The sequence below is a fragment of the Chenopodium album genome, chromosome 6 (assembly GCF_948465745.1).
Source record: "Chenopodium album chromosome 6, dcCheAlbu1.1, whole genome shotgun sequence".
NCBI lineage: Eukaryota > Viridiplantae > Streptophyta > Magnoliopsida > Caryophyllales > Amaranthaceae > Chenopodium > Chenopodium album.
The window spans coordinates 16,076,721-16,103,596 of record NC_137839.1 but is presented as its reverse complement, the minus strand read 5'-3'; the positions used below and the strand labels follow the sequence as shown (position 1 = coordinate 16,103,596).

At 29.8% G+C, this 26,876-nt stretch overlaps 1 protein-coding gene and 1 long non-coding RNA gene across 2 annotated transcripts; one reads left to right on the top strand and one right to left on the bottom strand.

Annotated features, from left to right (window-relative positions):
- Positions 1–1,242: 1,242 nt before the first annotated feature.
- LOC145634657 (plant intracellular Ras-group-related LRR protein 6-like) lies at positions 1,243–11,147 on the bottom strand. Its single transcript, XM_081686060.1, has 3 exons — positions 10,818–11,147; positions 7,091–7,260; positions 1,243–2,391 (listed from the first exon to the last, which is right to left on the bottom strand). Exons 1-3 carry the CDS (start codon positions 11,145–11,147, stop codon positions 1,674–1,676), a joined length of 1,218 nt encoding a protein of 405 aa, XP_081542186.1. The 3' UTR covers positions 1,243–1,673.
- Positions 11,148–22,638: 11,491 nt separating this feature from the next.
- LOC145634656 (uncharacterized) lies at positions 22,639–25,773 on the top strand. The gene is made up of 2 exons (XR_014113466.1): positions 22,639–24,815; positions 25,533–25,773. It is a non-coding gene; the product is annotated as an uncharacterized LOC145634656 (long non-coding RNA).
- The last annotated feature ends 1,103 nt before the right edge of the window (positions 25,774–26,876 follow it).

Genomic DNA, 26,876 nt, shown 5'->3' with positions numbered 1-26,876 from the left:
CAATCAAGCTAGAATCACATAATGCCATAATCCTATCCTATATCTACCCTATAATATTCTGGTATATCAAAACATATATTCTAAATATCTTAACAATTCCCCTCTTTTTTTAGCATAGCATTTGAAAGCACTCCAATTTTCAAGCACTAAAATCTTGTTTAATATTCTTACTCTCTTCTACATCCATTCTTACTTTCTCGCGTAAATAAACTTGACTAGCATATTAAAGGAAGGAAATTAATGGGTGTGCATATATAGTGGGCAGGCGGGAACAAGAATAGGAGAGTTTAATCAGCACGTGACAATTTTTTTTTAACGTTTTTTTTTTTTTTTTTTGTGCGACGTAATATTAAAATACCCTACCTCTTTAAAATCTCATATTATCATCCCCTCCTTGTTTAAATGTTACGAATAACTAATTCTATTAGTGAATTTTCACCCACTTAATTTTTAGTGTCTTATTTCTATATAGTATTTATAATGAGGCTTGTATTTCCATTTTATTCCATTAATGCAAAGTGTGGATTGTTTGTTTTTTTCAATCTATCACTCCATTCCATCAAATTTGGCATCCTATCTAGCCTAATTTTGCAATACAAGCTCAATTCTCCATTTAGTAAACGGAGCAAAACACATCAAGAAAGGTAAAAACTCACGAAAACAAGCAGGATAAATACTCAGCCAAAGAAATATGTTTGATGGCTAATGAGAATTTTTAAATATTTATTTTGAAATGTAAATATAACACATACACATGTCTTTTTAATTTGGTTTAGTATGTGGATCACATACTTATTGAAACAATTTGTCAATTGATGGCTAATGAATTATTTTGTATGAAAATCTTTGAAGAGGAATCATGGAGTTCAAAATTTTTAGTAATAAAAGATATTGAACTTATTTATGAAACTCATATTGATAAGTTTCTCACAAGGTTTAAATATTAATACCAATAGAGGCTTCGTTCCCATGTAACATGGTACACACTCATCAAGAGTGTACACACACAATACACATCAAAGGCCAATGAGATTAAGCGAAAATGGATAGAATGACATTCTTTGTTCACTATAAGCAAAAGAATTTGTGATCATATATGCAGTTTGTATTTATTATGCATGCTTTATACATACGAGTATTTTTCAATCGAACATATCTTTCAAATTGTATGTTAAAAAACATTACACAATCAAAGGAATTAAAAAAGGATTAACAACCCCGAAAATGTGTTAAAGTGAATGATTGATCTCACATAGTCACATCTATAAAGTACATAAAAAAAAACGCACACATCTAACAATTTTGTTCTAGCACACTACACACATACATGCACACAAATTAAGTACTTCATATTTATTTATTGTTTGCTCCCATAGAACAGCCAATAGTATAGTTAAACTGGACAAGGTAAAAAGGGTCACAAACACCCCAACTTGTACTACGTTATCAAGTACCAAACCACAAAATCTTGTATACATATTTAAGAAATCCAAACCCATATAATGTATATACATTATAATCGACCTTTGGAATGTTTTTTCCTTTCTTCTTATCGGGAGCCACAAAGGGTAGTGATATAATACGTCGTCATGTGGTGAACCTTTAATTTGACATGTGATCACACATAACCAAATTCATAAAACCACTAAAATCATACTACGCATATATCCCTTTTATCGAAACTTAGAGAAGTAGTTGGTGAAACTCTTGCGAGGTGATGAAGAGAAAAACCTTTTTGGAGAGAACATACCAAAGTTATATCTTGGTGAAGCAAGAGCATCAATGGGGCGATACTCTGGCATCATAAACCCTCGCTCGATTTCGTACGACCTTCTACCGGGAGTTGCATTGCCATTACCATAAAAGTTCCCATACTTCTTGAGGTTCTTAAACCATGACTTCTTCTTAGGAGAATCTTGATGATAACCATTAATTTTTTCGGTCATGTATTGCCTAACCGCGTTTAATCCTTGCTCCATTACTTCTAAGGGAGGTGAAACCAAAGGGTTTCCTTCAACATGAAGCTTCTGAAGCTTCCGAAGACACCCTAATGAAGTTGGAAGTTCCGATATCTTGTTGTAGCTCACGTCGAGCTCTACAAGTGACATTAGAAGGCCTATGGAGTAGGGCAATTCGACGAGGTATTGGAAGTTTTGGCTTACATTGAGAATTTCTAAGTTGATAAGGTTTTCTAGGTCTTCTGGTAGCGAACGAAGGCAATTGAGACGTACGTCTAGCACACGTAACGACGTTGCATGGCATATCGAAAATGGTAGGAAGGCAATCTTGTTTGAGTTTACTGAAAGTTTCTTGAGATTTAAGAGCTCAAATCCAATTGTGTCTGGTAAAAATGTAAGTTTGTTGAAGTTGGCATTTAGTTCTTCTAGTAATCTGTTCATGCAAAAGGAAAGAAAATGTTAGAAATTGTAGAAACATGCGTCATATACTATGAACAACTATACCTTAAAGTGTTATTAAATAAATGAACTGGTACATAACAATTAGTAACTTCATATTGGACTTAATTAATAAAAATCACAAACTCTTATATGTAGCTAGTCACACCATATAGTCAGCCATCATGGGGTTATTTTGTTAGTGTTATAAGAGTTACTCAGTCAGTGTTACATGATGTGGCCAACCGCACACAAAACGAGCCGACTCTATATCATTATATCATGATTATATAGCCAACACTTTCGTTACGTTGTAGTTGATGATACCCCCAAGTTTTAAAACAATTCTTTTGAAATTTAATCAGCCGACCTAGCTACCTAATGACTGCTTAATTACAATTCCATTATAATTATTAAACTTAAATTGTACTGATTTTATTGCTATAGAACCATGTGGCCACGTTAAGCACGAATACAGTCAAGATTCAAGAACACCAACATGTTATAATAGAGGAACAAAACAATCAACATGACAAACTATACGTCGTTTTCTAATTTTTTTATTATTTTCAAATATACAAAAAAATGACAAAGGGAGGAAATTGAGGAAATATAATGAGTAGATATAATTGAATAGATAATGCAAGACCAAATGAATATAGAAGTATCTGTGTAACGTGATTGACCAACCTAATCACATACGTATTTATCTTTGTAAATGTAATACAAATTCTTTTATGTAAAAAAATATTTATACAATCTATTCTAATAACACTAAGCTTATCTCTTAAAAATATAAAATATAATTAAAACAAATAAATTATTTATCAGCTTTATTCCTCTTTTCTTACAAAAACTTTTGTATACATCCGGCTTACACTAATATTAGTGTACATCGAGCAGTATAAGGGTAACTTTTAGCTAATTTTAGGGTAACTTTGTGTCTTTTTTTTGGGTAACTTTAAACATAATACAATTTTTATATAAATCAACAACAAGAAAAGTTTTATAAAGGTAATTTAATTACATTCAATCACTAATAATTGATTTTTAGTCATTTAAAATGTGATTCTTTACTAATAAAGCGTAGATAATTTTTATTTGAATTGGGTTACTTTAACGCATATTGGGGTAACTTTTATTCATTTCAAGGGTAACTTTTAATCACTTTAGGTTATCTTTATAATGGATGTATAATAATCATTGTACACCCGTTTTTTTTAAAAGTTTGTGTTTTTCTTATTCATTCATATTTTGGGTAATGATTGAACTAGTCAAAAGAAAATTTTAAGTATGTCTTTCATGTTCTTTGAACATCAATCTAAGAAAAAAAAAACCTCTACCTATATAATTTTTTTTTTTTAAACTAATCTATTATATTTTTTTGGTTTCTCTTCTATACAATTAAACATGTTTGAAATTTCAATAGTTTTTTTTTTTTTTTTTTTTTAATGAAGGAGTTGGAACTTTATCATTCCAATAATAAGGTATAAGTATATTCTAATAAACCTAAAATTGTAAGTTCATGTTTATCAACTAAAATGGTTGATGTATCCCTATTTGATTATTGGCAGTTAATTATCCAATTTAGAGTAATTGTTCTAAAAAAAAAAGGTAATTGTACTATCAACCTAATATGAACTTATTTATATTACCAGAACTTATATAAATTACTTATTAGACCTTATTTTATTTATAAAATTAGACACGAGTAATCCTTATCAACCTTTATCAAAACTTAATTTTCAGAATTCATCTTATTTGAATGACTAATTTTATTTGAAATTTGAATTAATATAGATTTATTTTTTAAGATAAGTGAAAATAAAGTAAATAGAATATGACTTTAAAGATTGATACCTTGATTTTACTTGTTTGAAGAAAACTACTAGTACATACTAAACTATTCAAAACTTTGAATTTTATATTCCACCAAATAAGTAGAAAATATCGAAGGATATTGATCAAACAAAGAATATTATTATAAACAGTCATGGTCGACAGTTAACACTAATCTACACCTTAATGAAAGATTTGATCAAAATGAAGCATTAATCGTGCAAGCCAGTTTTTTATTACTTCATATACTTGTATTAAAGTATGTTTCAACAATAATTAGATATTTTTTTAATTTTTTTAACATCAAGTAGGCTATTTTTAAAAACGTACTTGTACTATTGTACGTCATATGTAGAGTACAATGAAGCCACAAAAGATTGATGTGGACATTTTTATTACACCCTAGATTTATTCTAGTCGATCCAACTCAATTTCTTGTATAATCGGTAAGATTTTCAAACAATAGTTTTCTTGGTCAACTGTAATTAAAGGATATGTATAATATAAGATACACAAAATACAAAATGAGGTGTACAAGATAAAATGTCATGTATACTACCAGCAATGAGCCTGTCACATATCTTAAAGTAATAATTAATTAAGAAAATGGCTCAACGAAATCTTAAGGGCTAGGAATAGATACTCTTTAGTAAGTAAAAAAAGAAGGAGAGGAGAAAGTATTTTGTGAGTTTAATTCGGGTAAATGGGTCAGGTTTGGATCGGGCAAGAGTAGGTCGGGTCAATTCGGGTCGGGTCAATTCGGGTTAATGTCGTAACCTAAGTAATAGGTCGGGTAAAGAACGGGTCGGGTTGAATTCAGGTCGGGTTAGTAACAAGTCGGGTTAAATTCGGGTTTTGACGGGTTAAAACGGGTTTGGGTCAATTTTGGTTCAAGTCGGGTTTGGTTCAGGTCAATAATTTACGGGTAACATTCGGGTTGGGTCATCTCCAGGTCGGTTCATGTTCGAGTTCGGGTCTCATACTCGGGTCTAGAGTTGGTTTCAGATCGGGTTTGGGTCGACATTTTTTCGGATTCAGATGGGTATATATATATGAGCTTTTGAACATATTGACTTTTGAAATTTAAATTTTTGGACATTTTATATAAATTTTGGGCAATTTCATACAAGTCATTGAATACTACTATATATTAGATTTATATTCACTATGAAACGGCCTTACCCAATACTTTGTGAAATAGAAAGCCTAAGTCTAATTTATGAAAGAGATTGTTATATATATATACACTCTTTTTATTTCCTGTGGCTTTGTAATTTGTTTGAATTTTTACATCCTTCATCCCTATACTGTAAAAAAATTGGAAGTACGTGTGTAACTACCTTAGCTTGAACACTTAATGGAGCTTTTTTTTTTTTTTCTATTACACTGTTGCTCTAAAAATTAACTAATCAAACCTATATATAACTCATTCATTATTATGTTGTATTCACTTTATTTTCAATAATTATAAGAGAAATACATAGAAAGTTTGATAAGGATTAATGAATTCAAATAACATATATTCAAAATATTAGTTCAGCTACCATAATTCAAGTAAGTTCTTATACGGAGTAAATGAATATCAGGTGAAAGACATGTACCCTTAAATTACTTCATTTACGGTCTCTTTACAATTTCCTTGATATACTCAACTCTCAATTATACTTTTCAAAAAATGAAAAATATGGTAAGGCATTTAAATCCTTAAATTAAAGATTGAAGGCAAATACAAGATACTTGGCTACGATTTATAAAATAACGAATTTTTCAGCTACAAGTAGTTGTGTCAAAAAAAAAAAGCTACAAGTAGTTTGATTGATAGAGAAGAGTACTTATTAAGTATAGAAAATTAATGAAGTTTATCATTATTGATGATTGATTATTTTCTCAATTATTTGTTAATTACAATCATACAAAGTGTAGACAATTCTCCTACAACTAACGAAAGTAGAGAAAGTTCTTGTTGGATAATCTGATTTGCTGGCTCCTATCAAATGGAATCAATTACATTAAGAAATAAGAAATTCAACATTAAAAATTCTTGATAACTACCCTTTTTCATAATGAGATTTAGATAGAGATGTTAAATTTTGATTTTTAGTAGATCATGAGTACCACGGAAACTTGATCTCATGTAAGATTTTGAACTTTCCTATGAATCCAACTATTACATCGCAATTATATAATTAAATAATGTAATTCTTGTACGAGTATATTTTAACATAACAATTGAATTACTTAATCAAGTAATTTAGTTTCAAGGCTATTAAAAGGTTTTATTAAATGATTTTATACTTTTTTTCTATGTGTCCCAAATGATCCAATAAATTCTTGCTAGAAAATAAGCAATAATTCTTACATCTCTAATATTACTATATATGTATATAACCTCAGAAAAAGTATGACAAAAGAATTTTGGGGCAACATATATGTGACATGCGCTTCTATAATTCAAAGTGTCACATATTGACTCTAGTGCATATACGAGGCGTATAAGTGTACATTTAATATTTTGTACGGAGTACAACATGCGTATAATACATTATTATTTTCTATCTAAAAAGAAGTCCCATTAAATTTAATTCAATATTCTACTACTATAGAAATTTTTTTCTTACATAGATAAATCGCCTAATATGATTAACATGACATCATATTGTTATTAGTTACTCATATTATACCAATACCTTTAGTATTTTAATAAAACTCTCCTAACTTTTATGTTGTGAAACTTGTGATGCATGCATTAATTATGAGTTTAATTAATACTCTGTAATATTAAAGCAAATAAATTGAAAAAAAAAAAAAAAGAAAAAAAAAAAGAGAGAGAGAGAGAAATAGATCAGGAAATTAACCTGCAATTTTCGATGGTTCTTGGAATGCAACTTAAAAGGTTACCAGAAACATTTAAGATCTTGAGCTTTGATAAACAACCAATTGAATTGGGCAGAGAAGTCAATTGATTTGAGTGCACATCCAGTACTACCACATTCAGCAACCTTGCTATCATTGACTCTGGGATATTCTGTCAATATTAAATTACATTTCATTAAAAACAAAACAATCAATAAATCAATTAATTATTCTCTTTTAATTCACTAATTTTTTTTTTTAAAAAAAAAAAAAATTGAAGGAATTTTAATTCACTAATCTATACTTAGTATTTAAAAAAGCAAACCAAAAACGACATATGTCATTATTCTATTACACTTCCCTATCATCTTCTTCAACTCAATGTGCCACATGTCGTTTTATATTTTTTATTTTTAATTATACAATTCTTCTTAACTCTTTCATTAAACACTTAATCTTCATCTCCCCTCTTTAATTCAACCTTTTTATTTTCTCTCTTTGATTTTAGTCCCTCCATCTTCTTTCTATTAAGTCTCATTTAAAATTAAAGTCCCAAAATTTTTATTTCTTTAATTATGTTTTCAGTTACATATTACACTCATAATTATTTATTGGTATTTTCTCACTCATCTCTCAATGCAATTTTCTATGAACAAGTCGTGCATTGCACGGGCCAGAAGGCTAGTTTGAATTGAGAAAACCAAACCAAAACAAACAAATCAATCAATTAATTACATATACTATCAAAAGTTATATTGATGATTAGCCAATTAAATTAAGGGTAATGCTATATGCAGTCCTAAGGGCTGCATATAAGCATTTAATATCTTCCTTTTTTAGTATTAAGTTGAGAATTTATTGACAATTTACGAGTAAATTGGTGTAATAAATGTATATTTATTGTCAATTCTTTTCACTTTTAGCTTTAGGGCTGCATATATTTTATTTTTTTCCTAAAATTAACTAGCCAATTAAATTAATTAAACCTAAAGCTACAATACTATTGTTTCAAAACAATTGAATAAGGATTAGAAAGACAATTGTTGACGTCTAATTGTTTGGAATTGTTGGAGTAAATTTATATAGCGATTGTCATTAAAATTCAGATTTTAGCGGTCATCATATAAAACAGAAATTGATAGCTTTAATTTCTAGACTAGATAGTGACAAGTTTCATCTAGAATTACACTAAAAAAGTTTAGACTTTTATTTTTACTAGGGTATCCTACGCGCGCGATGCGCGCGAAAGAGTTAGCTCTTGCATAGAAGTTGTATTAGCGCATAGTTACACCTTTGATTTGGGTGGTAGACCTGTTAGTTTTAATACGTACTATTTGGTTTATGTGCCTATATAGTGGTTTTGTAGAAGTATAAAAAAGCCACCAAAATCTTTAATGCAATTATTTTTTAAAACTCTCAAAAGTTTAGCAGTGTTACTTCAAAATTATTATTAAATAATATTTAATTGATTTGCATCCCTTCATATCTTACGCTAGTTTAGAAGTCTTAATTGATTTGCATGATTCAATAATACTTAATATATTTTTCTTCAAACGAATTTTTTTTTGAGCTTGGTCATACGGAGTAATAATATGTGAAATGTTCGTTGTAGCTATAAACTTAATAATGTAAGTTCAATGTTCTACGACCATCTAATATCTATATGTATATCTAATACTAAAATAATAGCCACTTAGTTATATTTTTCCTCTTAAATTCTCTCCATTTTTAATACATTTTTTTTCTATCATCGATGTCCCTCGATTTTAGGATTTTAAAGTTATTTATACCTCTTGATAACATCTGCTCAAATATCATTATTTAATATGAATGTCATTTAAATTCCACGTTGTTTATGTGCGTGCCATCAAATAATGTACAATTAAAAAGCTAATAAACCTTAACAATGTTTGTAATTAAAGGACAACAAAATTGTAAATAAGAAGAGCAACCACAAAGGAGTAAAAATAAATCATCTCATGGTAATAAACAAAGTCTTCGTACATACAATTTTTTTCCTTTTTAAATAATAATAATAACATATGAAGTACAAAACATTATAATTATTTTATTTAAAAAAAAAAAATTACAAGTTTTTGTTAAAAAAACTTTGTATTAATTGATGGTATGTTTAATGAGAAAAAAAAACAATTAAATATATTAATGAGAGTAAGCATATTAATGAGGGTAAAAAAGTAAATATATATTTTTGTACACAATTTTTTACATATTTTTGAGGGTATAGTTGGTAGCACACTATTCCTAAGAGCTATTTTCTACTTTTTATAAGGTAGGGATGATAAAAAGAAGAAAACTGCTTAACCTTTTTATTTTAGTGAACATTTAATACGAGTAACTTCGTTTTGGATAGGAAGGGTCAAGAAGGCTCTTGAAGTGTGAAAGCTTCACTAGTAAGTAGTAATACGATATAATGTCGTTTACATACACCATTGCCTATTGTATGATTTGTACCTATTTATCACATTTGCATTTACAAAATTTTAACTATTAATATCTTTAATTGTTATTAAGTAAATAATATAAAGATTGATATTTTAATAATACATACAAAATTATAAATATACATATGCTATTATATAGGTGAGTAGCTAGCTAGTTACATAATGCAAAGTTGTTAGTTCAAAAAAGGTGTACTTGTAATTTGCACTAAGAAGCAATTTTCCTCGACTTAAATAAAATTTACTTATATATATATCGTCAATCATTTAAAATACTCAAACTAGCCAATATGAAACAAAAATTATGAAGTGCTATAATTTTGTCTCTATCCAAAATAAATATCATCATCTTTAAAAACTAATAAAGTCTTAGGTAAGCAAATGGTTAAAATAAGTGAAAAGGAGGAGGGATTTGATAAGCTTATCATGATATGCTACTGGTCTTTTTCTATATATTGCCAATTTAACGATATTTTTATTACAATTAAGATGGCTCCGGCCCGCCCTTAAATTCTCATATTATTTTTTGTTCTTCCTATTTGATTTGATTTTTTTTTCCTCGTTTTGGTGTATATAATTTTTTTTTTATCTTATTTTTATTATTAAAATAATTTTATTTTCTTTTAATTATTTCCTTTGTACATATAGACAATATAATGATTTTAATTTACATATTTTGAAGTACAAAGTATAATTTTAACAAAAGTTTATATACATTTTTCCAAAAAAAATTATTTGTGTTGCAAAAATTCTAAAAATCTCTACTTCTGTTATTTATTTATAGTAGGGATTAATGAGAATCATTAACAAAAAGTTAAATCATCAACGTGCAACGAAATAATTTAAAACTAAAAAAAATTACTAAAGTGTCAAAAAAAGACTAAAACATGAATCAAACTAAAGTGTCAAAAAAAAGTGCCGAAAAACATGAATCATTTTTCGGGTGAATAACAAGAGACTCTCGATGACAATTTCAAAAAATAATCAAGTAAATAATACTCAATTCATTTTAGACTCAGAGTTCTACCAATATAATCATTACTCAAATTCTAATATTATAAGAGTAAATATATATAAATTATAAAATTCAACCCAAATAAAAAAAATATACATACATATATATATATATATATATATATATATATATATATATATATATATATATATATATATATATATATATATATATATATATATCAATAATATTTATAATAACAAATTAAAACTAAAGAAAACAATAGGAAAAAAAATTAAAGGAGAAGAAAAGTACCTCAAGATTATTATTGGAAAGATCAAGTTTGCAGATAGCAGCAAGATTAATAGATGGATTAGGGAGAGAATCAAGGGACCTTCCACTTAAATCAACAATCTCAAGCCTTTCATTTTGATCGTCATTCTTCTTATTTGTATTCGTTTTATTATTATTGTTATTGTTATTGTTATTAGTCGTTGCTAACGACGATCTTGATCTTCTGAAATCCTTGACACTTTTACCATGATTAGTATTACTAATAGTATCACTATTAACAGTAAAACTATTCATTAAGTGATTCTTCCTCACATCTAATCGCGCTTGTTGATGATGCCTTTCGTACATCATTTCTTTATTTTTGTTTTGATAATATTCACACTCTGTGAAATATTCTTCGCAAGACTATAACTTTGAGAGTTAGAACATAGATAAAATGGAAAGATGGTTTTTTTTTTTTTTTTTTTTTTTTGGTAAGAAAAATAATGGGTGTTTAGAAATAATGATCGTTAAAGAGTTGAAAGAGGAGAGCAATGGCTATTTATGGAAGAATGTACGGAGAAAAAGGAAGAGTACAAAAAAAGGATAGATTTATAGACACGTGTTGTTGACGTTTGAGCCGTATGGGAAAAAGCAAAATCAAAGTACAAAAAGTTTGTACACATTTATCGTTTTATTGCTTTTAGGTTTTCATTCAAAAAAAAATGAATCGTCTACATTCATGGTTTTTCATTAACAAAAAATAAATAAATAAAAAATAAAAATAGAGGATTAGCTTAAATGATGAATCGGTAGGAACAAAAAAAAAGAAAAAAAAAAGTTTCTTGTCTCTAAAATTTCTTCTGAATAAAGTAATGATTGGCAAAAAAAGTCAAAATAAGAATTTTTAGAGATGAAGTGATGTTATCACATTCTGATTTGATTTATTTAGAGTAAGGTGTATCTATATTTAATTGTAATTTATTCATTTGGTGATTTGCACTCCATATTTATTTGAAGATTTGATGTAAATGAGAAATCCATCAAATTTGGTAAAATTTGATATGGTTTGATATTGATAAGAATAAGTATTAAGTGAATGTGATAAGGTGAAAGGAACTTGATACAAAGTATTAAACAATAGGCAAACGCAAACCAACATCTTGTAGGTGTTGGATAAAATAATTTAAAGTAGAATTATTGAATTAAAATGAATATTAATTACACCGATCGATGCGTAATTTTGGCATGCATTCCTAAATTAATATTCCATCTGTCTTATAATACAATGCCTCTTTTTCTTTTTGGGTAAATCAAAATACAATGTCTCTTTCTATTCAAAGGTTGTACTTTTTGACATTATTACCCTCTTTCTGATGAGTTATCATTTTTTTTCCTTTTATTTTTTGTACTTTTAACATTAATTTTCAACACTTTCTCTCTCTATTTTCTCAATTATTCCCAAGTATTTTTTCTTTCTCTATATCTCTCTCTAACCCACATGCTGTAGACATCTAATTGTGTCTCCCCAAAACCAAACTCAGTAATGAGTACATTTCACATCTTAGATAATCAAGTTAGGTGAAGCAGAGTCTCGTCAATTTCCCCTTTCCTAACCTTTCTCTAAATGTTTTAGTCCAAATTAAAATAATTCATTTCGTGTCGTTATAATCATTTATTTTGTGTCTTTTTTAGAAAATAATTAAACCAGTAATTTTCGTCCATAATCTGGGTCCAATAATGGTATAGTTGGATAGGGCTTGAAAAAAGTTTTTCCAATTATATAATAAAGCCCAAATTCGAGTTATAACGAGAAAGTTATGGCTAAAATACTAAAGTGGCCCAAACTAAGTCTATTTGCGGCCCAATGATCATGTGGAGAGTCCATTAATCTTAACCTCATTCCTAAACCAATTAGGATTTATCATAAGTTTCTAGAATTCTCTAGAAGGTTGTTTTCTAAATCCATTAGAACTAGATGAAACTCATGCGATGCACGGTTTGTTAGTTTTTTTTTTTTAAAAAAAATTCATATTTATGTGATTAAAATTGTTATTATATTAGTTTTAAAATATTAGGTAAAATTCCTAATCTCAAAAGATAATCTTTTGTATTTAATTAATTTAAACTTTAAAATCTCATTCGCCAATTTTGTCTACGTGGCATTTGAATTATTTAATTGTAAAATAAATTAATCATCTTTTATTTAATTGGCTACCATTTAAATTTATAATCCTACATGGCGCGTTAAGAAAAAACTCAGGAAAAAAGTCCCCTTTAAATATATATGTTAGATTTATTATTAATTAGCCTCTAGAATCCTCTAGAAGGTTATAATTTATCCTTTTTTTTAAAAAAAATGATTAGGATTAAGAATTTTATATCGGATAAAACATTTGTTTTTAATAAGTTTAATTATGATAAAATAAGGATAAATACGGAAATTCATCTAAACCAATTTGATTGAAAGATGGAATTCGTACGGATTCTATCTTCCAAAAGCATCGTGTGGCGTTGGAAATATCTATCGCGTTGTGATATAAGCATCGCGATACAATATGACCATCGTTTTGCGATACGAGTTGTTTTACTCCAAGTTAGATTATGACTTTTTTCTGATCATTTCCATCGCTTTTTCTCTATTAATAGAGTACGTTTTCCTCTATTTTCATTCTCCAACAATCATCATTTCATTCCCCTCTCTAAGCTAAAGCGTATTCTTCTCTCTCTTGATTTCTAGCCTAGCCTTAGCCTAAACACAAACCGACGCATTCAAGAACACTCACCCTTGATACTTTTCTCAAACAAACACCATTTTTCCATCACGAGATTCAAATAATCCAAGCCAAACTCGTAGTTACCATAGACCTCGACGTGAAAGGTTGATAGTTCTGAGAGTTTGGTCCCAAATTTATATTTCAATTATTATTTGATTTTTTTTTTTGGAAGTTTACTAATGTCTGCATTCTTTTGATAAAAAGAAATATGACGCATCAAAATGAGTAATTCAATTACTTATCTATTCTTTTGATATAAACACTACAAGAAAATAACCTTTTCGTAGCGATTATTTTAACCTTTAGTATCGATTGTAATTGCAATAAAAAACTTTCCCAACGAATGGTCATTCGATACAATATCCCCCGTTGCCTTAGCCTTTAGTAGTGGTTTTCAATATTGCTGGGGTTGGCCTCAATAATCGATACGAAAAACTACATCCAATCATGGTGATTATTGTAGCTATTACAATCGCTATAAATGTTTAACTCATTTTCTTCAAAAAAAAAAAAACATGCGTATGATCTTTACAAGATTCGAACATGCAACCTCAAACTCTTATATTAAATGTTTCACCAATAAGCTATGACATATTTTATGTATTCTTTGTCAAACAATATTTATATATCTAGTGTTGAAAAGGCTTTTCGTATCGATTTTTAGGATTTAGTGGCGATTGTAAATGATACGATTTCTCAAAATTATATAAATGTGTAAAAATAGTGTGGATATGTATTATTATGTTTTCCGTATCGATTTTATATAGGAAAACCATGGTGATTGTAAAAATGATACGACATCCTTAATTATTTCACAAACATACTTACATATTGTGGCAAATGTACAATCGCTACGAAATAATCGCTACTAAAAGAGATTTTTCTTGTAGTGAAAAATCATGCTTAGATGATTATTTCAATTCCTAGTGTCATGTTAGGATGCTTATAATTCCTAGTATCATGTTTTGGATAAAGCTTTGATCTTTATGAGACTGAAATATGTGATTGTCTGATGAGACTAAAATATGTGATTGTCTTGTCACGTTGGATGTCTCTAATAATATTATGTTAATAAGGTACCACTATATCAAAAACTTAATCTTTTGGTTCGAGTCTCGACTCGGAATTAGTTATACAATCACAAAGTAAAATCTTCCTGAATAATCATGAATTGTACTTTATATGGTGATATAAATAGTGGTTTGTTGTAATTAATTGTTGCGATATTCACCTTTACATTAAAAGAAGAATAAATAGAAATAATGATTGATGAATCCTTATGTTTAATTAAGTTTAAATTAAACGTGAGAATGGGAATTCGATGAAAAATTAGATGATGAAAGTTTCAGCTTAAAACACTCCTCCAAATCTAACAAGTTTTATACATTTTTTTGGGAATCAACAAATCTTGTGCATGCATGACGACTAAACACATACATTTAATTTGTTTATTAGAATAATCATTATTTATTCATATCCATACCCTCAATAATTCATAATGCATTGACATTTAAAATCAAAAACCACGCAAAAAGAACACTTCTCTCTAAAACAAGCATTCTCTCTTCCTTATTTAAACTCAAGCCATCACATAGAGTGCTCGCCGGATTACAACCGCATCTAAGCTCAGTCTAGCACCTTCATTGTCAGGGAGCGTAGTTTTAAGTTTTAGCGGGTCTTTCCTAACTCGTCATCGACTAATTGGTGGTTGTTGTCCTATGGAGAACGCACACAACCTAGATAGGCGGTCATTTTAGTGGGTTTAGGGCCTATTCTCATACTTTGAAGTTCAGTTCATCTCAGCTCAGTTCAGTTCAGTTCGGCTCTTAATTTCTTTTTCTTATAAAATATTCATTTCACTTCAGTTCAGTTCATTTCAGTTTAGTCAATGAGAACAGGCCCTTAGTGGCTCAACTTCTTATCAATATCCTTTGATATCTCGTTTGTTGATTATTGATATTAATTGAAAATAATCTTGATATTGATTAAAAATTATCTCCCCTATTTTCTTACTTAATTTAGTTGTTTTTTATATGGTATGACGTGGTTGTTAATGTGACCCGCCGAGAGAATAACATTTTTAGTTTGCTCTCCTCCCACTAAAACTCAATGGTAATCTCACCATTTGTCGACAAATGATGTGGCTTCATGTCATATTATTTCCGATCGTCAATATTTCCTTAGCAAAAACTAGTTTTATTAGCATTAATATTATTGATTCATTAGAGTTAGTTTTTCAAAAAAAATAAAAAATCTTGTAATGACCACTCCTATGATACATCCCATGAGAATAATGTTATATTAAAAAGAGTTATTAATATTCATAAATTCTAAAATTTTAATCATCAAATTATATGTGTATATTTTAAAAACAATATGATAATAATACTTATCGCATTTATTCACCAAAAACAAAATAAAATAATGTAGGTTATAGATAGTTTAATTACATATTTAACCACAAAATATGTTGATTTTGAAGGATTTTCTTATGACGACTGAATAATAAAACCCCCTTTAGCAAATAAAATAAACTAATTCGAAGTACAAAATTTAATTACTGCATATTGAATAATGAATTTTAATTAATAATATTTGCAAAAATAAACAAATGATATTTTTTAAAAAAAATATTTCACTTTATTTTATTATAATTTTTTTTTATATACATACAAACAATGACCCAGGACATTATTCATGCCAAAAACTAGTTTTTAGATGAAATAAAACTTTTGTTGCAAAGTAATTTCAATTTTTTTTGTTTATTTCTATTTCCTTCGTTTTATTAAGGGTCTATTCACTTCAGCTTAATTTCAGTTTAGTTCAGTTCAGATCTCATCTGTTCAGTTCATTTCGGTTTGGTTCATTCAGTTCAGCTCCTAATTTTCTTCTCTAACAAAATATTCATTTTAGCTCAACTCGGTTCAATTCAGTTCAGTTCAACTCCAATCAGTTCAGTTCAGTTCAGTTCAGCTCCAATATGTTCAGTTCAGTTCAGCTCAGTTAAGTAAATGTAAACAGACTCTAAGCGCATCAATTTTCTAAATTGATATTTTTAAAAAAGTGCATCACTTTCATTTTGGACAATTATTTTTTATTTTATTTTTAACGAAATTTTACTTTCACTCGCATCTCTTCCTTTCTATATATATATATATATATATATATATATATATATATATATATATATATTAAATGACACACAATAGATTTATTATGGAGTATCCCACAATCTCATTTTTATTTATATTAATTCTCCAACAAACATCACTTATAATATTTTCCTCTATTGGACTAACCTTCCTAAAGTTATTGCACCTAAAAAAATATAGGGAGTAGTTTTGGGAGAGTCTATTCTGTATACTTGAGATTATTTACTCATTAAATAATCAAGCATGAGGCAAAATTAATGAGCAAATAACCCCGAATATACCATACACCCGTGTGTATATAACAAATTCTATAATTTTGGGGTGGAATGAGGAGAGTAGTTTTGAGGGAGTATTAATTTCCTCGTGGTTCAGTTGTCTGTGTTCGTTGCTGCTTATCAACATTTGTACAAAGTCAACTGTTATACTCCTTATATTTTTTTGAGTCGTTGAATTTTAACAAGCCATTTATTATCATTTTTCACCGCACATATTTTGGACGGTTGCCCGCGAATCTTGATACCTCATAGGCTAATAAAAAAATATTGCACTTTTCAATTTTTGTCAATAATAAATGTCAACTAGATTTTACATATTATCACGAGTTCATGATGATGTTTTTTCTTCTGATTTCTGATCATGACTATCCTGTGTTATTAGCTTGTTGGGATTCGATCTTCTTACATACTTCTTCATGTGTCGGAACACGATATAAATACATTAATAAATGGATTCACTTGATCAAATCTCGGTCAAAACTTAATTAGTTAAGGTTCTTTCCAAAAAAAAAAAAAAAAAAAAATTATTTAAGGTTATGAAAATCTTTGAACAAAAATCTAAGGATCTTAAGTTTAAGTAAATGATGCCGAGCCTTTTTTTTTTTTTATTATTTTTTTTTATTTTTTTTTTATTTTTTTTTTTTTTGCTCATTAACATTTTATAACAACTCATTTGAAAAATCGTGACTAAGTTTGTTCATGCATGTCTAAAAATTAACTAGTTTAAATCTTGTTCAAACTCAAAAGTAGTACACTAGTACTAACATTTTTAAAAACATTTTTAAGATTTTTTTTATTTTTTTTATTTTTTTTATTTTTTTTTTATCTCATCATCTTTGTGTATCCTTAATGGGAATTAAATTTAAGATTTGTTTGTATAATTATATTTTTTTTAACTTATTTTATCATATACAAGACAACATAAGTTCTACTTCTTTTTTTTTTTTAACATAAGTTCTACTTGAAAATTTAAGTTTACATCAATTCAGACAAAACAATACAAGTTCAGATTAATTCAGATAAAATATTAAATGTATAACTTCAAACAAAATAATACTTATATAAATTAAGAGAAAATAGTATAACTTCAGATATGTAAAGAGTATTCCAATCTCACAGACAAAATCAGATTTATCGAACATTATAGCTTTATTTTATTTCTTATTTCTTAGTTAATTTAATGTTAAGCTAGCAATCTAATTAAACAAATCTTAATTAAATTAGAAGTCAAAATATAACGCCCAAGGATTTAACATGTAACCTGCTGGTATACCTACACACTGTGGGCTGCTAACTGAAATTGAACTTCTCATTATTAGTTTAAAGTCAATCGGCAGTTAGCTAGTTAGGATCAATTTAATATTATATACTCATGCATATTTCTTGCCTTTACTTCTTTTTATTTTATTTATTACTCCTATAATTTTCCCTCTTATTAATTACCATTATCTCTTTGCATCTTTTTTTATACAAGTACATACGTGCATTAATTTTAATAAATTCATTTCCTCATGTTCATTTCATGTAAATAAATATGTTTATAATAGTTAAAACTCAAATAAATTGAGCCATCAAATTAGACAAATTTCTTAACCCACCTAAATAATTCCCTACTTCAATAAAGTAGTGTATGAAAAGGGTTTTAAGATATAAAGTCGGCAAAATAATACAGATTAATACAAATTGTCTATGAGTATGTAATATATAATTAGGGCTAATGATATATGGAATCAAAAGTACAAGAAGTACAATGGATTTAATTAATCATGAAAATTTCAGGATAATTTATTTTATTAATATGTTTCGAGTTTTATCAACTTGCATTTATTTCGATTAGTACGTTTAGTACGGCTAGTTCATACTATCAAAGTCGTATTCATACATCACATATTATCAGTCAAGTCTAAGTAATTATGTAAGTAAGGATTTTGCTAATCAGATTGATGTTGCTTACTTGTTGCACCAATGAATTAATATCAGATTTATCTTAGTTGTTGTCATGCTCTCAAATGAAAGTCATACCGTACATTAATGTCTTATTCGTGCTTTGTTTTCGTTCTAGTCTAATATCCTCATACGTACATTAATAATTATACTAATATAATGTTGACACAAAATCATTAATTAAAAATTATACAAAGTTCGGAATTGAACTTTTGGTGCCTCACCTTAATTCACTATAACATTTGGTTTCATAGCCTAATTTTGGTTTCAACACCGTTAAAGATGTTAATTTTATGTCTCAATTTAGAACGGAGGAGGTATATATGAATCCCTCCCGACCCTAGTCTTATCCTACTGGGATATAAAACACTATCTTATAAGGATACATTAGAAGAAACCCACCTAACTACTAATAAACAACTTTAACCTATTTAATTATTTATACACAACATATATTATGATACAACTTCAAACTAACATTATGTAATAAATCTAACAAAATTAGTGGTTTTCATTATTTCATGGAATACAATATAATTCTATATGATACAACTCAACCTGATATTTGTTCATGGAACATAATATAATACTATTTACGTACCTTGAATAGCCACCAAAATATTCAACACTACAACAACCTAGTTAATGTAATACAAATGACCGAGCAATATCTAATCATGGAGTAAGGTGACAACAATATACTGAAATAATATTAAACAATGCATGAACATTAATTGATTGAAATGAATTATTGAACATAACACTTGTACCACAATTCGAACTATTCTAGTGAATTTCAACCTCCACGTTCTTAAGTTTGTACCATATCTTACATACCCGTAATTTATGACCGTTTATCAAACCTGGGTTTATGTGATGGAAAATATCTTTACCTTTATACTTTTTTAAAAAATTTTAATACAATATTTCATTGTTATAGGAATTATCATACATATTTATGAAATTTCACCCAAACATAACAAGCTTATAGATTATTATTCTAAAATCTAATGTCAAGTCTATTGATCTAGTACTACAATTTTACAAATAAATACCTTACAATTTTACAATTTTAGTACTACATAGCGCCTCATTTTTACTTTTACATTATTCACATCAATCCTTGATACGTACATAAGTTTAAACATGGTCATGTGAACACTTATATGTTATAATCGTTTCGATACATAATTAATTTACGAATAACAGTTTTTTTATAATTAATAATCTTATATTAAAAGAGAAATTATTAATTGTTCACAATTCCGCATGATAAATATACCGACTAAAGTGTGACAGTTGAAAAACAAAAGTGAGAAAGTAATAAAGTAAAGTAAATACGTAATTGAGAGACTTTGCATAAAATATACGTTATGAAATAATTCATTTTCATATAAAATTATTAAATATTTGAGAGACTATTTTTATGTGTTATGGAGTATGAGTAGTTTATTATATTGATTGAAGAATGTTCTTCAATTCATAACAAAGAGATAAATCTTAGAAGTCATTGGAATCTAATAATCGATTGTGTAATTAGTTGACTTTGTCTATCGTTGAACCTGGGATTATTGGATTATAATTGGACGTCATTGTAATTTTGTAACAATTACTTAAAGTCATATGCCGTACATTAGCCTATTAGTAGCTGGCATCAAAATCTTGGTTCAATTTTCAAACTACTCGTACAGTCATACATAGATAAAATCTGATGCAAGAACAATAAGTTTAAATTATACCCTTAAATTACTCTTATTTAGAAGTCAACCCTTATTTTTGGCAAGCTTGTTGATTGGAAAAGAGTATACTACTTGTATATGGTATCGATGTTATTGTAGTAGGAAATAAGGAGAAGACACCCTAGCGAATTGAATTCTCACATAATTACATCTGATTTGAATTAGCGACATAAAGACATCTTTATTCTTAAAGTGTTTATAGTAGGATTTAGGGTATGTTCACATTTACTTAATTTCAGTTCAGTTCAGCTCCAATCATTTCAGTTTAGTTCAGCTCATCTCCTAATTTTCCTCTCTCATAAAATATTCATTTCAGCTCAGTTCAGTTCAGTTCAGTTCAGTTCAGTTCAGCTTCAATCAATTCAGTTCAGTTACAATCAGTTCAACTTCAATCAATTCAGTTCAGTTACAATCAGTTCAGTTCAGTTCAGTTTAGTAAATGTGAATAGGCCCTTAAGCCTATATTAACAACAATACAATCTTACCATTACACTGATTTTGGCGTGTATCTTCATCGATATGATCCGTATGAGTATGAAAAATAAAAAGATAAAGAGTTAATTTATGAGAAACTGAACAAGAGATTTTAGGTTAACATATAAACAACTGAAAACCCGAATATGATCATAAGAATAGCGAATATAACTTTGTTGGGGCTTTGTTATATATTATTGAGAGTACGATCCGAGTAGCAAAGTAGGCAAGATGTTTAAGTGATAAGTTGCTATACCTAAATCTTGAACTTAGAAGAGTGGAGAAAGAGATGTGTGAATAATAGAGTAAGGGCTTGTTTTTTTCAGCTTATTTTCAGTTCACTTCAATTTCTAATTTCCTTCTCTCATAAAATATTCAGTTCAGTTCAGTACATACCCTAATCATTCTTGTATTATTGATGGTCTTTAATATGTGATGTATTTAGATTGTGACGAAAATCATGCAATAATCAACAAAAAATTATAAAAAGGACAATATATTATCAAATTCATCACCATTATCACATTGCAAAGACTTAACTTAGTCTTCCGCTTTAATTGACTTTTAACATAGCTTTCAAAGGTAAAGCTGGGAAAATGTAGCAAACATGCATGCGTAGAGTTGAACTAAAAATCGAGGATTATGAAAAATGGAGAAAATCATCTAACAGTTTATACCATATATTAATATAATACTCCCCCCGTCCCTTAATACAAAGTCTTTTTTTCTAATATTTATTACGCATATAATAAAGAGAAAGATACTTTTAATTTAGGGACACAGGGAGTAATATTTATGACCCAATTTGCTTAAGATAAGAGATGTCCAAATAATATTTATCATAATTGAATGTAGAATTGTATAATTTTATCATCAAGAGAGTGTTCTCATAAATCATATACGAATTATCTATTGTCATACTTTAAATTTGTTTCTCAACAGTTACAGAAGAAATTGAGTAATCCATACACTTAAAACTGATTGGCAATTTATTGATTAATTAAATTATTTATGAAAATTTGTCAAAAAATAACCTTTTAAAAGCATAATTTTGCGAAAAAAAAACCCTTTTAAAATTTTTTTGGTTAAAAAAAAGACCATCACATTCAATTTTTTTGCGAGAGGAAACCTATTTCCTTAATTATCATCTAATTAACTTAATTAGACTCTAATTTCCTCCCATTTCTTCTAACACTACTAGAAAATAGCTTAATTCCGACGGACCCAATATTCCGTCGGAAAAAGGGAAATTTACGACGGATTTTTTTTTCGTCGGAAATTTCCGACGGAATAAATATCCGTCGTAATTTTTGTATGTTCCGACGGAATTTTCCGTCGGAAATTACCTTTTCCGACGGATTTATAGTCCGTCGTAAGTTTCCGACGGAATATTCCGTCGGAACATAATTTATTTTTTTTAAAAAAAAACCATTTCCGCTACAAAACCCTAAACAAACTTCAGAAGCGCCTCTTTTCTCTTCTCCTCTCCACTCTCTCTCTTCTCCATTCCTCTGCTTCTCTCTCCTCTCGTTCTCCTCTCTGCTTCTCCGTCTTATCTTCTTCTCTCTCCTCTCGTTCTCCTTTCCTCTGTTTCTCTCTGTTCTCTCTCCTCTTGTTCTCCCTCCTCTCGTTCTCCTTTCGACCACCACACCACGGCATCAACAACAACACAACCACCGTCATCAAACACCACGGCATCAACAACAACACAACCACTGTCATCAAACACCACGGCATCAACAACAACACAACCACCGTCATCAAACACCACCGTCATCAACGACCAACACACAAACGACATCAACCAACTACTTGAAAGGTTTTTTAGGCCAAATTCGGCCATAAAAAGTTTAGATCTACACTTTTCATGGCCGAATTTGGCCTTGTTAAACCGTTTTCGTGTTGAAATTCGAAGCATATTTCAATTTCAGGTATGTTTTATGTTTTAATTTTTCGATTTTTGTTTCCGTTTTTTTTTTTTTTAAATATGGATTTCGGTGGTGGTGGTGGGTGTGGCTGATGTGCGTGCGTTTAGCATTTGCAGTGGTTTGTGGTGGCTGTGAGATCTGGGCTTAGGTGGGGTCGGGTTCGGTCGGGTCCGGGTTAGGGTTTGGGTGTTTAGGTGGGTGGATCTGGGTATGGGTGAGGGTGGGGTATGGGTGTTTTGGTTAGAGTTCGGTCAGGGTGAGGGTAAAGTTGTGGTGGTGCTGTGGATAGGTTAGGGTGGTTGTGGTGGTGGTGCTGTGGATCTGGGTACGGGTGGGGGTGGTGTTGTGGATAGGTTAGGGTTAGGAAGTGGGTGTGGTTGGGGTTGACAGGGGTGTTTTGGGTGGTTGGAGGTTGTCGGTGGGTGGTTGATCTGGTGGTTATCGGTGGTAGATGTGGTGGTTGTGGGTGGTTGGGGTGGTTATGGATGACGGTGGTGGTCTGCTAGGGCTAGGTTGTAGGTGGATAGTGGGGTGGTGGATCTGGTGTAGGTGGTTGGTGGGTAAGGTTCTGGTGTGGTTGGCTGGTTGTGTGAGGTGGTGTGGGGTGACGGCTTGCGGTGGTACAGCGTGGCGGTGGCCTTTTTTTTTTGTTTTTTTTAAAGCATTTTCCGACGGAAATTCCGTCGAGAATTTACGACGGAATTCAATTCCGTCGAAATTTTTCGAGGGACTTTGCCCGGGCTTGAAAATACTCTCGGCGGACTGAAATCCGTCGGAAATTCCGTCGGAAAAGGGTGTTTTTCCGACAACAACTTTTCCGACAACCGGTTACGACGGAATTCCGTCGTAAATGGGTTTTCCGACGGAAAACAAGGTGTTTCCGACGAAAATTTTCCGTCGCAATTAACATGTTTTCTAGTAGTGTAATTAACCTCTAACCCACCTATTTACCTAATAATTAGATTAAGTTTATACATAAAAAAACCACCACCCCAACGACCAACCAACCACCCTTTCCCCCCTCCTTTGGAAGCAACCCTTCAGGCCCTCACCCATCGGACCCTCCGCCCAGATCCCCCCAAATATCTGGAGACCTACCTCCACCATCAGTGAACCGTCTCTTTTCCCCTCCCTTGGAATTTTTGGACCTTATTTACTCAAAATGCTCAAATCAAGTCCAAATCGATCAATTGCAACACTAGTAGAAAAATACAAAAAGGCAACCCCCAAATGGCACCGGTTCAGGCCAAATCGGTGCCAAAAATCGGCCTAAAAATGGGCGGGTTTTTAGACAAAGAGAAATGGCACCGGTTCATATCAAACCGGTGCCAAAAATACAAATGGCACCGGTTTGAACCGGTTCCATAAGATGTTAAAAAAAACAGTTCAATTCACATAATAAACCCTAAAAAAAGTTCTCAGCCTCTTTTTATTTCATTCCATCTGATCTCCTTCTCTCTCCTCTCTCCCTTCTCCTCCTCTCCCTTCTCTCTCCTCTCATCTCCCTTATTGATCTTCATCTCCCATGCATATTCGATCTAGCTCCTCTCTCTAAACCGATCTTCTTTCATCTCCTCTCCCTAGCTTCTTCGATCTCCTCTCTTTCTTTGATCTACACCACCACAAATTCGACCACCGCCACAAAGCCCACCACCACAACATCACCACTGCCGCAAAGCCGCTGCCACCACCACAAAGGTCGACGGCCGCCGCAAATCCCACCGACAATTTCTGGGTATAATTTATACGAGGTTAGGATTTAATTTGATTTTAATCGATTTTGTTGGATTTAATTTAGGGTTTAAAGCAATCAATTTTGGATTTTAATCAATTTTTCTGGGTTTATTTAATCGATTTTTGGATTTTAATTTGATTTTTGTGGGTATAATTATCCGAATTTAATGGGTTTTGTATTTTAATTCGATTTGTTCTCGTTTTTTCTGGGTTTAATTTTGGGTTGATTAATCAATTTAAATTACATGCATGTGTTTTTTTTGGTGTTTTTTTAATTACATGCATGTGTTTTTTTTTGGTATAATTTATACAAGGTTATGATTTAATTTATAAGTTTAATTCGATTTTAATCGATTATGTTGGATCGAATTTAGGGTTTAAGTAATCGTTTTGGATTTTAATCGATTTTTCTGAGTTTATTTAATCAATTTTTGGATTTTAATTCGATTTTTGTGGGTATAATTATCCGAATTTAATGGGTTTTGTATTTTAATTCGATTTGTTCTCGTTTTTATGGGTTTAATTTTGGGTTGATTAATCAATTTTAATTACATGCATGTGTTTTTTGGGTATTTTTTTTAATTACATGTATGTGTATTTTTTTATTTTGAGTTTCTGGGTTGTTTTTTTTTTCGGGGATTTTGTATTTTTTTCAATTTTATTTTTTATAATTTTGTGTTTCTGGGTATAATTATCTGAATATAATCGTTTTTGTTTTTTTTTTCAATTTTCAGTTCGTGAGTTATCTTCGTCGAAAATTGATGGCCGATACTTTGCTTCTGCAATTCAGCTACTGAGCTCGTTCGTCGAATCCATTTGGTTTTTTTTTTTTGGGCAAGTGTAAAACTACTGATTATAAATTTCAATTATATTATGTATTAATGTATTATGTAACATTTTGGTGATTATGAATTTCAATTATATTTGGTGTGTTATTACTGATTATGAATTAATGTTATAATTGGTGTTGTATTAGTTTTCTGCCAATTTTCAAGTGAACAAAGAACAAAGAACAAAAACAAAATAATAATAATAATAATAATTTTGGGCAGTTTTGGCACCGGTTAACCGGTGCCAAAACCAATGAAATAAATATTTTGGTTCATTTTTGGCACCGGTTAACCGGTGCCTAATTGAATATATGGCACCGGTTTTGAACCGGTGCTAAAAAGGGGGTATTTGGCACCCCCCACATAGGCAGCGGTTCAAACCGGTGCCTTAGACTGGGTTTGAACCGCTGCCAAATCACTTTTTTCACCTAGTGCAATTTGCTTTTAAATCACCCTAGCATCACATATATATACATAATCAAAGCCAAAACATGCATCAATTGCAACTTGCAAGCAAGATGCACAAAAAAAAAAAAAAAAAAAAAAAAAAAAAAAAAAAAAAAAAAAAAAAAAAAAAAAACCAAATCGGTTTTCTAGGGTTTTTCAAAATCAAGGAGGTGGTTGTTAGGCGGTGATTAAGGGGGAAAGGGAGGGTCATCTGGTGGTGGAGGAGGTTGCCGAAGGTGGGGGATCCAGGGGGGGTTGATTCCATGGGAGGAGCAAGGAGAGGGGGAAAAGTTGAAGGAAGGAGAGGTGGCGGTGGTTTTTTTTTTTTTTAATATATGTTAATTAAATCCAATTATTTAATAATTTGGTGGGTTAGAGTTTAATTAGAAGAAATTAGAGTTTATTTCAGATAATTAGAGGGTAAATAGGGAAATAGGTTTCCTTTCGCAAAAAAAATGAACGTGGTGGGGTTTTTTTTAACCACAAAGCTTTTAAAAGGTTTTATTTTGGCAAAATGGTGCTTTAATTAAAGGTTTTTTTTTGACAAATTTTTCTTTAAGTTAATTGGAGGGTAATTAGGGAAATAGATTTCCTCTCGCAAAAAAAAATGAACGTGGTGGTTTTTTTTTTTAACCAAAAAGCTTTTAAAAGGGGTTTTTTTTTTCCGCAAAATGGTGCTTTTAAAAGGTTTTTTTGAACAAATTTTCCAATTATTTATTGAAGAAATTTATTTTGGTAAACTTAATTTTAATACAACAATTTAATTATTTTTACCGAATATTATTGATATCTCATAGCTTG